The 14,758-nt window shown below is 38.8% G+C and overlaps 1 protein-coding gene across 1 annotated transcript; it reads right to left on the reverse strand.

Annotated features, from left to right (window-relative positions):
- Window positions 1–6: 6 nt before the first annotated feature.
- fam117aa (family with sequence similarity 117 member Aa) lies at window positions 7–14,215 on the reverse strand. The gene is made up of 8 exons (XM_081386169.1): window positions 13,682–14,215; window positions 9,778–9,926; window positions 6,257–6,352; window positions 5,636–5,755; window positions 4,951–5,067; window positions 4,743–4,869; window positions 4,298–4,448; window positions 7–1,918 (listed from the first exon to the last, which is right to left on the reverse strand). Exons 1-8 carry the CDS (start codon window positions 13,803–13,805, stop codon window positions 1,651–1,653), a joined length of 1,152 nt encoding a protein of 383 aa, XP_081242295.1. The 5' UTR covers window positions 13,806–14,215; the 3' UTR covers window positions 7–1,650.
- Window positions 14,216–14,758: the final 543 nt, after the last annotated feature.

The raw sequence follows: 14,758 nt of genomic DNA on the forward strand, positions 1-14,758 counted from the left end.
TTCTTTGAGTTTGTTTCTCATTTATGGCAGCCAAAACTGAGTAACATAAATGTACAATATATGCAACAAAAAGATTTGTTGTACTGTACTCAACAAAATAACAATAACAGCAACAATCTGAGAACAATATTATTAAAACAGCACCCTTTAAGAACAAGGTAACGAGCGAGAACTTAGAAAACTGAATGGATGAAGCCAAGACTGAGACACAATCCATGTAAAAAAAAAAAAAAAAGGGATAATAACAGTGCAGTGTCAGCAAACAATAATTTGCTGGAAGTTTCATTCCTTATGATGTGCACAATCACATATTGAACCTGAATGCGGCAAATTTGCTTGTGTCCTGTGTAAAGTGTTTGAATAACCAGCTTGGTGCTCAATGAACTGAACAATGTGACCACTGTGGTAAGAATAGTAGTCAAGTCTGAAGTGAAATTCATTAAAACATACAGCACACAAATCAAGTGTATAGCAGAATAAACCCTTAATTGGGTCCTGTCGGTATTCTTGTCTGAATTTAAGTGTGAACGGCCCACTATTCATGAAGACCTCTGAATAAACAACAGAATAATGGCCTCTGCCTTCTTTCCCTTATTAAATTACAACTGTAAACACAGTTACACAGGTTCTGTGAATCTCAAAGAATCCATAAAGAGAATATCCCCATCATATTTCAATCCAAACAAAATAGAAAAATAATTAAGTATATATTTTAGGACCTATTTTATATGTATATATATATATATTTTTTACTTTAATACAGTAACAAAAATTAAATTTTCCTTAAAAAATATGACACAATGCAACAACAAAAAATGAATACAAATAATTTCTTTTGATTGGAGGTAGTAACATATGACTGGGACATTTTCTTGAGAAGCTTTGTAAGATTCACACTTTTACTCTCTCTGAACATTTGTTGACATTCACTGAACGCCTACAGTTCAGAGCTCATCTTAATGATGTCTAAATGCATACATTCTTAACTACTAAATAGACATGCTAAAGCATATTTAAAACAAACCCAGCCTTCAAAAACATCTGAAACATCAGTTGTCAAGATAAGATGCCACTACAATGAACAGCTGATGAGAGACTCTCTTAGTGTCTCTTTCGTGTTATCTGTAAATGCTGAATTAAGAAACTCATCCACAGCTCTGTAAAATCATCATGGAGTGGGTCAGGCTTGAAACACATACGTTTGATAGTCTGTCCGATAGACAAAATATTATAATGAATGTTTAAAATGACCATTTACTGTTCTGACAATATATTCTTATACATATGATGAATAGTCATCAATATAGTTTTATAGAAATTAGAGGAAACATACCAATAGGTAATTGCTATAACGTGACACAAAATGATCACAAGTGCCAAGTGGAGTGTCCTCAGGTCAAAAGGTCGCCGGCAAATCACATTGGAGAGAGTCCACTATAGTGGACAAAAAGTTGTCCATTTCATTCTTCCATCATGATTTTTTTAATCTCTGTGCCGATCAAAACAAATCATTTACCGGGTGGATGGCATGAGCTGTTTCTAGAAAAGCTACTTCTCTCTGAGACGCTTTAATGTCCAAGTCTCTGATGATAGGAACAAAGGCACAGCATTCTTTTGTTTTTCTTTCTTTTTGCCGTGTATGTCCCCCATTCACAGAGAGGTGGCGGTAGGGTCTGGGAGGGCGCCGCTCAAATAACCACCCACACCATGTCCCGGTGTCTGGCAGGGGGCAGCACTTTGAGCCGAACAGCCAGTGACGGGTGAAACGGACAGGCCACGGAATAACAGGTCCATTGAAGGGAGGAGGGGCTTGAGGAGACTGACAGGGCAGAAGGCGGAGCCACCGTGAGGCGTGAAATTCACCTTGTTGGGGTCAGGGCAGGAAGGCTGAAGAGGGGCATTTTCATGACAGGCAAGGCTGAAAAGAATTGACGTTTTGAAAATGGTTAACATTAGGATCGATTGATCAAATGATTGGTTTAATGAAATTAACTGCATGATATGCAGATTGATTAACAGTGTATCTTCAGGGTTTTTAAAATCCAATTTAAGGCTTTTTAAGACCTTTTTTTTTTAACTATGCACAAATAAACTTAATACCGTATGAACTGGGTAGAGCTAGATCTATAGTAACAACATGATTTAAACAACTACAGTTACAGGTGATAATACAGGTTTTGATGAAAACAAAAAAGTTTTATAAAATGATAGACCTCACATTTCAGCCTTTAAACTATATATTTTTTTAATTATAAGTCAAATTATAAATCATTATATTTTAAATGATTAAAATATAACTCTTATCGTAATTGTTTTGAGTTTTGGAATCGGCACATTAGCTTCTTTTCGATTCACAGGCTGAATGACATTGCAATTTCACTCTCTGACAGTAGGTGGAGCTTATGGTACAGCAGAAATATAGCGGTAACCCCTGTATATGCAGCTGCTACATAAATGTGACAAATTTGCATGTATGATATAAAACCAGAAGGTAAACAATGTTAATTCATCAACAGTAGATCAATAAGCAATTGCTTGTCATAAATGGGTGGTATTCACTGATTGTGAATTGCTCCGAAAGCACAAGCCAGTAGAACGCGTGACAGTGCCACATTTTAAAAGATGAACACATTAAGCCATATTGCGATTCATGTTTTCTGTCACCAAATTTAAGACCTTAAAAGTAAATGATTACTTTTCTTTTACAGTTTAAGGTACTTATGACTTCTTATGGCATTAAATTTGATACAACTGAATTTAAGACTTTAAGTACCCGCGAGGACCCTGATTAAATAAATGTTAATTTAATCTTTAAAGTCCACTTTTACGCTCCGTTTCAGTTAAAATGACAAATAAATGCATACTCAGAGAGCCCTCCACAAGATATGTTTGATTATACCATCTGGATGCTCAAAATTGATCACGTGAAAGCACGTTTTACACAGCTTATTGTATATTATTAATCGCTGTTCTAAACTGCCCTATTATGCACACACATAGTCAGTAGCGCGCATATCACGTGAAGATCGCACGCACACAGAATCATTCAGTGGTGCAGTGTACTGTAAACTCTGTTCTGTGAAACTGAAAAGTTCTAGCATATATTTCTTAGTAACTAAAACCCACAGCTTCACTATTAGTAGAGAGATGCTGCCAGGTGCAATTCACACGCAGTCGTTCCCTCTCACACTAATGCATTTAAATAAATGTAATGTTACTGTGTTACTTTATCTATACCTGATTTAGAATGAGCAGAAATCTGTGAGAAATATTATGACCCAAAGACAAAAGAACTGACAAAAATAAGCTGTTATGTAGGAGCCCTGTGTCATGTCATAGCTGTGCACAAGGCAACCCGCGTTCAAGTCTCAGCTCGTGGTTCAGGTTTATTTGTTCATCAATAGCCGCTTTCCGACCAAGTAGTTACAGGAACTTAGTTCTAGGAACTGTCCACTTCTAAACAGTTCTAAGAACTACTCTCCCCCAAACTCGGTTTTGCTCTTTGCGTTCGCACTGGCCAAGTGGCCATAGGAACTGGTAGGAGGGGTAAGGGAGTGACGCAAGCACGGTGACTTTTATTTTGACGGCGCGACGGACCTTTATTTTTGCTGCGCTGAGAACGCCAGAGCAAACAATGCTCTGTATTTATTAGTTAGCGATCTGTCTAACAGTACTGTTTAATATGTTATTAGATAGAACTGTTATAGAAAGTAGACAGTATATGAAAAAAAGGTTATTAGCCTATGCCGTGTGGTTGATGTGCAGTGTTGCTAGCTGAGCAGATAAACATAATCATGTTTGGCTTGGTCCCCTCAAAGTTGCGTTGGATTTTCTCTTCAGCATAAAGGTTTAGAGACCCATCTATCACTGTTTTCCATGTTTGTATAGTTAGTTTATGGAGTAAATATATAGGCTATAATCTGTGTGTTTACATTCTAGCTGTTTTAAAAATGGCAGGTGCTGGTGTTCCGCGTGCGTTCGGTCAATCAGCGTAAGTTACACTAACGTCACGGGTAGTTCCTATAGTGCTGGTTTAGGCCCTACTCTGAAGTAGGACCTAAATTAGTTCCTCCAAATGGAGTTCCTAGAACTAAAATCGTTCCTAGTTCCTGCGGTGCGAACACGCCGACATCCGGGTACTTTAGCCAATAGTTCTAGGAACTGTGAAAAGGTTCCTCCGGTCGGAAAGCGGCTAATGACGTCATCACCAACTAGTCGACGTCGACTCGACTTTCATCACATAAATGTTGACTTTTAAAAAAACACATACAGTAGTTTGTGTTTACGCTGAACTTACATGGCCTCTTCAGACACACGTACTCTCTCGCAGCCCTCTGGAGGTTCTCTCTGGAACATGTACGTCTTGTTGGGACGAGGAGATGACGATGGCGGCTCAGACATGCATGGAGGAGGGGAAGGCGGACAGAGCGGCCCGCACACAACCATATCTAAATACAACACACATAGACAGAGAAACAGAATCATCAGCCAAACACTTATTACACAATTAACAATTTTACACAGACTTACTGTCATGTGTTGATAAAATATGAATGGCATCACTAAGCAAGTTTAGTTTATGCTATTTTTTTTATTGTTAGTCAATGAACGCATACATCCTTGCCGTCTTTTCAATGTCAAATGGAACATTAAAATGGCAAATATAGACCTATTTATATTGGATATAACATTTACTATATTACTACTGGACACGTCGCTTGTTGAATCAACCATTTACTGACCCGCATCTGTGATGGTGCAGGGAGAGTGTGATGGGGACAGCTGGGCAGGAGAGGGGTCACTCTGTGAAGCGCTGCTGTACCTCTGAGCTGGGACGGGGGCTCTGTGACCATCTGGTACGTCGAGGATCTAAAAACACACAGTGGTAACAGATGATTTTGAGCTTAAATTGTAGGTCAGAAATACAAGTACATACAAACACACACTGACTTTGTGCTGTTCCTTTGTTGTTTCAGACACAAAGACTCCCTCCAGCTCCAGGTTCAGTCCTTCCACACTGCGTCTCAGTCTGGGGGCCAATCGGCTCAGTGGAATGAGAGGCATTGTCTGCACACACACACACACACGACAATCAGAGAGACCTATAAACCAAAATGTCTACAAGTGACAAAGTTTACAGAAACTCCACAAATTTTAATATGTGTTGTGGTTCTGATGTGAAAGAAAAATGTCTGGTCTTATTTCAACCCAAAATGAATTGTGCGATTCATTTGTTCATTTTTTTAATCTCTTTTGTTTTTGTGGTTAAGCATAAGCTGCATGTACGTGTAATGCAAACAGATTCGTGCATATTCTCACCTCTATTTAAATATTCTACTGTACAAAGAGAGCCACTGCTACATAACATAACCAGCTGTGTATGTGTGTGTGTGTGTTTTCGCCATATCAATGGCTGTAGCTCACTGACACCATCTAAGTAAAGCTGCTCTGTTTTTAAATCTCTGTTGCTAGTGAGATGTGGGCCCATTTGAGAGGCTTAGCTCATAATCACAGCTCATAAACAAGCGCAACCTTTATAAATGCCCTTAACTCTTCCATTGATGTCACTACTGTGAACGAGCTGTACTAGATACATTCTGAAATTGTTCAGGTTTGTGTGTACATTCATGTTTACCTGTGTACTTCCAGGTGTGTGTGTTTGGCTGTTGTGTATGTGTTGGTGAGTGTGGTCACAGTCCATGGCAGGAGGTGCATGTCTGGAGCGTTTTTGTAAGGACTGTCGAAGTTTAGCAACCTGAGAGGAGAGAAACATGATGAATCAGATGTAAACGTATAACGTGCAGAAGAGAGGTGAAAGCTAACTGCTATGACTACTGCTAAAAATAAATAAATGCAGCCTTGGTGAGCATAAGAGACTTCTTTCAAAAACATATTACAAAAATCTTAGTGTGTATTTCACTTTTTCACTAGTTCATTTTAAACTGTTTGTATATTATTTAATCATGTCATAATGACAATATTTGGATACATCATGGTACTTCATCTCTTTTAATTATTTTCCTTTTATTTACATTTTTTTACTGTATAAGGATTTATTCAAATGGAGACTGGAAGGGCAAATTTAACAGTATATCCCAGCTAATAATCCTTGGAATTAATGGATTTCAACAATTATACTGGCTCCAATAAGAAAAAAAATAAAACAATGAAATTTGAATGCAGGCCAATGGACAGTTCTTCTTTCTTTTTGTCTCAAATACCAAACAACATTTTCCACCCATCATCAAGTACTTACCTCTCGAAGGTGTTCAGCGCTGCCCCATGATGCCGAGCGCTTGTGACCACCGCCCCCTCTCCGCCCCCGTGTCTCCTCTATCCAGGAACTGGGAGTCTAAGAAAAGAGAGAAAGCAAGCGCTCATTTGACTTTCAAAGTGTTTTAATTTTAAAGTTACTGATTTTCAAATAATCACGCCCACAATGGTTTCTCAGCGAGACATCAAAAAAAGCTTCAGCTCATTCAGGATAATCAAAACTGAACGTCCCTTCACTGAATACCCACTATCCTAAACACCCTGAGACTTTGCATAAAGTATTCCAGACCTTTCCACTGAACACAAGGCAGCTTATAACACATCCTCTTTTACCAGAGACAAACACAATGCAAAGCGATTCTGTTCTTTCATGCACCAGTTCGAGCGAAAGCATCCGTTCCTGAGAGTGGTGCGCACCATTCGCCAAGTGTTGACATGTTTTTCACAAATGGAACTGAAAGCTGCTTCCGCGCCTCACTAAGTGTATTTGAATACGGGACAGAATGTGTGACACACCTGGAACACACACATACGCCCAACACACAGCTGTGCGGAGACGTGCATGATAGAAACCACCGACTCTGCTGCACCACATTTCATAGATGTGGAAGAAAAAAACAAACGTGTTTGTACTCAAGTGCACTCATACAGACAGACACGTGCATACCGTCATGATATCCTGCTGAAGTAAGAGCCCACCTAGTGCACACTAGCACACTATATCGCCGAACACTGAACGATTTTTCTCCAAGTGACCCAATCACTTAGCTCCATCTCAGAGCCTAACGTAACCCAAAAAAGTGTCCTCCTCCTATGTCAGGTCCCTCTCTTCCTGTGTCTGTTTAGAGGTCACGAATATATTGTGCGGTTGGGATGCGAATGTAACAACACGCAGTTGGAGAAACCCATACATATTAAAACATGTCATCACCTCCAGCCCCCAGGGTCCGAGATCAGAACTAAGCACGTCCGCTCAGTGGCTGGAGGTTTCACATGGCTGAGCGGGGGCAGGGATACGAGTCGATTTAAATTTAAATTCGGCCCTGATTCCTTTCTGCCTGGACACCCGCTTGTCTGCCCGCCCACACCAAGCTGCCGTGGGATTACGCCTATAAACGGACATTAAGTTCAAGGGTCTGTATGCACAGCACGCTAGACGCTGGCTAAAGTTTCAGAAGTCCCCGTCTGCACTCAAGTGGGCGTTCGGATCGGGGGTTGGGCAGAGTTGACTGTACAATTGTTAACTGTTGCAAGTCCACTAAAAAGTGAGCTGCATTTGTTCGTCAATGAAACATAAAGTGAATATATAAAAGTAGGGTGTGCATGGGGTGTGCATCTGCCTGTGCATTGTGTGTGTGTGGCAGGGCTTGAGGGGGACGGTCACTATGAAGGTCATGTTAAACAAAACCTTTTTTTGGGTGACCGGTTATCAGAGCAAGCATAGCAGATCACCCGCTGAGAGACACAGCCAGACTGGATGCAGCATCTATGAAGGAAGCAACGACCATCCAAACAGACACTGTTTCAGAAATCAGCAAAGCAATGAGGTGGTCTGATGCAGTGTTAGAAATATGTCTAGTCTTAGAAAAACAAGTACATTTCTAAATCTTTGTAGGATGGTTGCCAGGGTGTTGCTATGCAGTTTAAAAAACAAACGACTCCTATGAGACAGTTTTTTATTTTAAATAGTCCAAAAAAATGAGTTATCTGTCCTAATGAGTCTTCACTGTAGGGCTGCTTGATAAATCGTATTTTGATCGCGATTAATGCCTCTCACGATCAATTAATCATAATCGTCAAAATATTTGCACACTGGTTGTTCATCCTGATAGTGTTTTTATCTTGCATTGGTAACAAGCCTCCACAAGCTTTCATGCTTGGGGTTGCCAGGTGTCAAGAGTTTAAATAACCCAATCTGAGCTTTTCTCTTAAATAGATTCATTTTCTGCCCAGTGTTTTACTTAATCTTCCCAAACTGGCAACCATGTGTACGTGCTCTCTCGCCATTGAGAAAACGCGCTGATGATCTGAAAACACCACCAAACATAATACTGTATGTTGGTGTTTGATCTCTGTTGCAATATTCTGCTCAAACGAAAGTGTCAAACAGCCAGTTTGTGTTTGTTCACAAGGACGCTTGTGCTGTTTGCTGCGACTAAATCTGCGATCAAACATTCTCAGCGAACTGTATTGGAAGTAATATACATTTTTTTAGAAGCTTCTTGTTTTACAAGTTTTTATAATGTAGAGATTGTGTGAATTTATACGATTTATATAATTTGACTAAATATAATAAATCAGGAAATTAGAAGAGGTCAAATAAACCATGCATATGAATCTCTTGATTTGTGCTTACATGAAAGAGCAATAATTCTGATGAAATGTAAAAACAAATAACAATCATGCATATAAACTGAGGAAAATAATCTGTATGATCAGTTTAACCATTATCATGCAGCCCTATTTCACTTTATAATTTGCAGAATTTACAAATATATAATTTCTGTCATATGTAAGCAAAATGGACATTACAACTAAAATACACTAACATTAAAAGAGGTCTCATATGCTCACCAAGGCTGCATTTATTTGAACAAAAACAGTAACCAGTAAAAACAGTAATATTGTGAAATATTATTTCAATTTAAAATAACCGTTTTCTATATGAATATATTTTAAAACGTAATCTATTCCTGTAATGGAATTTCAGCATCATTACTGTCACACAATCCTTTCAGAAATCATTCTAATATCCTGATTTGACGCTCAACAAACATTTTTGATTTAGTTGTGCTGCTTTCAAGATTCAATGATGAATAGGAAGTTAAAATAAACAGCTCTTAAAGTAACATCATAAAAGTTGTTACTGTCACTTTTGATGTCAGTACTGAATAAAGGTACTGACTTCTGATTTCTTTTTAAAAATGTTACTGACCCCAAACTTTTGATCATTAGAGTATGTCCATATGAATCAAAATCTAAACAACTGAAATTGAATCGAATTAGAATCAAACCATAACCAAATAAAATCTAAATGAACAGCCCCAGCAGAGAGACTTTCAGCTTTTGTGTCTGACTGAATATGGCCGACCCCAGCAGGCATGTTGGAGCAGTGCTCCAGGAACCCATATGGAAACCATTTGGAAAAAAACAATATGGCTGCCGTTCCCAGTTGGGTTTTCCTAAACTCCTTCCATTACCAGCCAAACTCTTTCTCCCCAAAGCCAAGATCTTTCACTAGCAACCGCATGATTTCAACTTTCTTATACAAACACGCCATGCCACGGCCATTTAAGAAATATAATTTGCAAACAACAAAAGTGTTACACATACAGAATTATGTAGCTGTTTTATCACATAGCGCAGATCTAACCAACGCTTTGTTTTACTCCCCACTGAGTAGTAAAGACTTCACTGCACATGGTCAGACAGGACCTCCTTTGTTTGCTATTAATATCACTGACTGGGTTAAAGAAATAGTCCTCCCAAACCAGAGGTTCTCACCTGCGTGGCCTTGTCATTGACACAGGTAACGGGCAGACACTCTGGTTCCCTAGGCCAACTGCCCTGCAGGTACGGTCCCACCAAAGTGTCCAGAGACAATGTGCGTCGCAAGGTTGGCTTCGGCGGGCGTCCCTTCGTCTTGCACTCGGCTACACAGACAGGACAGGGGACACAGAATGAGAGAATGAAAACAGTGAGATGCGTTTCTTTTTTTAAATAAATAGAATTCAACAATTAAAAAAATAAAAAAGCACATTGCATGGAATATTGTCTCCCACAATGCAGCTTGCTGAGACTGACCCTCCATTTGTAGTGTAGAACAATAAGCTAGAAGTAAAATCCTTTTTGATTAATTTAATTGCACGGGCAAAAGGTAAAGCATTTCAACAAAACAGAATAATTTTATTTTAAATGTATCCAAATATCTTATTTGCATTTCAGTACTATTTTTGCAATAAGGTAATGAAAATCAGGTCAGAAATGCGCTTAATTTGCACGAAAGCAAAAAGTCTGAAAATGCCACAAAAAAAGTATGAATGAGATGGTCTACTCATTTTAAAATCAGTTGATTGGACTGACAAAAGGTATGACATTTTAACAGCAAACCTGAATCGCTAAAGCCTGAATTTCCATAGATAGCCAGAAAGGAGGAGAATGAGATCAGCTAGCAGCTGTGCCACAGCTCTGACATTAAAAGTGTTTCTGATGATGTTTGTTTGTGTTTAATAATAATCCTTTCACATTTTCCCTCGAGTTGGCATTTCAGCCACTTGTAAATCACACTGAGACACATTCCCAGCATGAAAGACTCATTATAAATAGACGCTGTTGTCGTAACGGATGCTGAACATCCTGGTGCTTGCTTCATCCACTCACTGTAGACAAGGCTGTTATTAGGCTCCTGCCCAAAATACTCCAGAGGATCATTTTCACATGTACATGGGATCGTTTTCTTCTGTGCATTGATCATGTCATAGAAACTAATAATGGTACACCTGATCTCCGACCTTGTCAGGTCCTTCCTTAATCCATTCACCTCTCCCAGCCCCTGGGGTCTTTGCAGTGGCTTCGGGAGACTTTTGATGGTGGAAGTTTACTCATGGGTGTTTAACAAGGCATACTTGTCTTGTACTGAGTGTATTTTGTCAGTTTGAGGGTGTGGAATAAAGCAGGTTGGGTGACTATGTGCAGATGACTGTGACAGTGTAAGGTTTGAGGTATATGTATGGTTAGTCTGATATTGGGCAAGATTATATGTATAAGTGAATATCACGAGAATATACATTTGCATAAATAAAACGAAACCTCTTATTTGGCAAATTAAGACTTTTTGCATAGTAAGCACATTTCCACTTGATTCTCATTACTGTAATGCAATAAATAGTAATGTGATACATATATATACATGTTTGATACATATACACACGTGTGTGTGTGTGTGTGTGTGTGTGTGTGTGTGTGTGTGTGTGTGTGTGTGTGTGTGTGTGTGTGTGTGTGTGTGTGTGTGTATAGGTAACACTTGACAATAAGGTCTCATTTGTGAACATTAGTTAATATATTAACTAACATGAACTAACAATGAGCAATACATTTGTTACAGTACTTTATAATCTTTGTTAATGTTAGTTAATAAAAATCCAGCTGTTCATTGTTTGTTCATGTAAGTTCACAGTGCATTTGATTTTAATAATGTTTTAGTAAATGTTGAAATTAACATTAATTAACAATACCTAAGATTAATAAATGTTGTAAATTTTTGTTCTTAGTTCTTAGTTCACTAATGTTAAGCCATGAAACCTTATTGTAAAGCGTCACACACACACATATATATATATATATATATTTATTTTTTTTGACTTGTTTTCATTACAAAAAAATAATTCTAATTACCATAATCCACCTGGATTTAATGCATACAATTTTAAATCAACAAATTAAAGGCAGTCCAGAAAAATTATACCGTAATGTATAAATATTTGGGGGGGATTTGGGTTTAAACATGACTTGGACATGTTTTTGTCTTGTTTCTTGCGTTTGTGCCTTCTCAATGAGGCTGCACACGGATGAACACGGCCAATGAGCTGCATAGTTTAAAATCATACCCTTCAAGCACAGTGGGCAGGATACAAAAATACACATACTGGCATATGGACTAAATTTACGCCGAACATCCTAACACTATGAACACAACCTCTGGCATGCCATGATATTGTGCTAAATTCAGTGATGGTTAAAGAAGCTTAAGAACATATTTACTTTAATAAACAGATTACACACGAACAGACCAAGAAGAAAACAATCTGACTTTATTCCCCCCGCATATTCAGCACTGATTTTTTGGGGGAAAACACCTGAATTTTGCACAAAGGAACTCAAGCTGGGAAAATTATACTCATATCGGTAGCAAAATGAACACGCAAGCTATGAGGAGGGAGTGTGTAGAACTTCTTGAATGACTGGTGTTCCAGTTCTGTGGAAATCAGTGGAGCTTTTTGCCTCGTACTGTGTGGGCTAGCGCTCATGACTCAATAAACAAGAGCACAAATGCTAAGGGACCAGGGGGATTTGTTGTTTACCACCTTGGTAACAATAAACCAAAAGTTATTTTGGTCATTCCATCTCTGTCTGTAGATTGTTTTGTGCAAGACCTACTGCTCTCCCCAAGGCTTGTGCATTGTGAATATTTGGTTGCACTCAGAATCAAAGACCCTTTGTGATTCACACATTGTCCTAAAACTAAAGAAAAGACTTTCAAAGTATTCTCACCTAGTTGATGAAATGTTGATGTAAAATACCTGAGACAGCCTGACACCTACGGAAAATGTCGCACTGAGACCAAAGTTTACAAAAAACATAGACCTTTTGTTCAATATAGCCGTTATGTCAATCATATAAGACCCAGATCTTCAACATTGGTCTACAATTGTTGCTAAACTACTTAACTAAAACTAATTTTGGTGAGAAAAAAAAAACAAGTTAACTTCAACCAATCCTAAGGTTAAAAGGCTATTTATCACATTAAAATCTAAACTCTATTTAAAAAAAAAAATATATATATATATACATAATACATATATATATGTATATATATATATGAAACATATACACCTCTGTAAATTAAAGGATTTTTAAAGTAACCATCATAAACTATGGAAATGCATTAATATTGTAAAACACGCATGTTATTATAAGCCAGGTTTAACATGCAACACTCAATTTTACACACAATGTAACTGGGAGTCCTTGCTCCGTCTCTCTATCCACCAAGAGGGCCTGAAAAAGTTTAAAGACACTGATATATGATACTAAAGCTGAAGTTAAACTGCATTTAGTCAAATGCTTGAGCAACACAAAACAATGCAGGAATAGTTTCCAAATTTGACATCCAGGTGTGTAACAGCAGATCACAGGAATGTGACAGTTGTAATTTGTTTTTCCTGATGCTGACTGCAGATATTTAAGGTGAAGAAACACAGACCTCCTGAGACCTGGTCTGTGGACACACACGGTTTATGCGCTGAACATGCCCAAAACAGTGATCAGCGTTTATAAAATATTGCAGGCAAACAATAACATCCACGGCACGACAGACCTGCTTTGTTTATTCAAGCCCATGCCATGCTTTGTGACCATCTTGGCCACAAAACATGTAGGGAATAAGGTGGGGGGTCGTTCAGTGCACTGAGAAACTTCTTGAACACTGTTGCACTGAAGCCAAGAAAGAGCAACTAAACCACAAGACCTCTGCAGATTATCCATTCACATTATTATTGTTATCGTTATTTTTATTATTATAGGCTGTAATTGCCTACCAAAGGAGCAGAGTTAGAGTGGATAGGACACTTGGGAGTATTACTAAATAAACAGACTAGATGTATAAAGCGCCTTTGAGTGTGTTTTTTACCTGTTTTGGTGTCTTTGCAGCAGCGGTTCGGTGCTGTCCGGTTCTGCAGCTGAAACGGGACCGTGGCTCGGAGGGGCTGCAGTCCTTGATTACCCACCCGGGCCACTCCACTCCGACACGACATTCCCACAGGCGCTTTAGTGCTTTAAAAAGTCTTTCAAAAGTTCACGAATCTCGCAAACTCCAGCGTTTACCTAAAGCTGATACTCCGGCAAAGGTTTTCGTCCAACTTAGCCGTCAAAAAATTTAGTTTTTATGGAAATATTTTAATTTAGCACACTCGCTAGCTAGTCAGCTAACGTTACTTTCTTTTGTGATGATAGTGAAGTTTTTCTACACTAAGTTAATTACTTCAACAAAAGCCGTTATTTTTCTGTGTGAAAAAACACATCAACTTTTATGCACCGTCCTAAACGGTTTATTCCACTTGGCCTAGTAAACTTATAGTTGAGAAGCAGAACTACATTGTATGGGCTGCTGCCAATTCTTCTTCAGTGCAAAATCTGACAACAGCCAGCCAACCTACACGCTCGTGTCGGGTTCAGAGCACTGCACAGCGTCTAAACACATGTTTCCACTCTGATTGGCTGCTGAAAAATACTACTCACACCTTATTGGTCGTTGGTAGCATCGATCTATTAGGGGTGGGTCTCAAAGTCGATTCTCCCCGCCCACTTCATTAAGATTCATATTTTTCAGAGTTCTACCTCCAGCAGTGAGAGGAGAGGCTGCTCACTGCAGAGCCAATGGGTGGAGCTTGACGTCAAGCTCCCCACGCTGGGCGTAGTGGGTGGGGCTAGACGGTTAAACCACACCTCAATCCTACCGTAATCCTATCGCTAAACATAACTCCACCCATTAGGTCCACGGAGGTGGAGATGGGCTAGGTCTAGCTCCACCCTTTACGTTCAGAGAGGGGGATCTGGACGTAATTTGGGCTCTGCACAATGAGTGGCAATTCAGAAATTCAATGTGTAAATAAATCACTTATATTGTTGGTAAAATAAATAAACAAACAAAAACAACGTGTAGTTAACACATCTCCTTGCTAACTGAAAGAAAATGGGTTTATTGAAG

The sequence above is a fragment of the Scardinius erythrophthalmus genome (assembly GCF_964197995.2).
Source record: "Scardinius erythrophthalmus genome assembly, chromosome: 1".
NCBI classification, from domain to species: Eukaryota; Metazoa; Chordata; class Actinopteri; order Cypriniformes; family Leuciscidae; genus Scardinius; species Scardinius erythrophthalmus.

Excerpts from the sequence above, each read along its gene's own strand:
- fam117aa (XM_081386169.1), bottom strand. The coding sequence starts at position 13,805 with ATGTCGTGTCGGAGTGGAGTGGCCCGGGTGGGTAATCAAGGACTGCAG. Across the intron at positions 6,353-9,777 it reads TCAATGACAAGGCCACGCAG|ACTCCCAGTTCCTGGATAGA; the intron begins GTGAGAACCTCT and ends CTCTTTTCTTAG. Across the intron at positions 5,068-5,635 it reads ACACACCTGGAAGTACACAG|ACAATGCCTCTCATTCCACT; the intron begins GTAAACATGAAT and ends GTGTGTGTGCAG.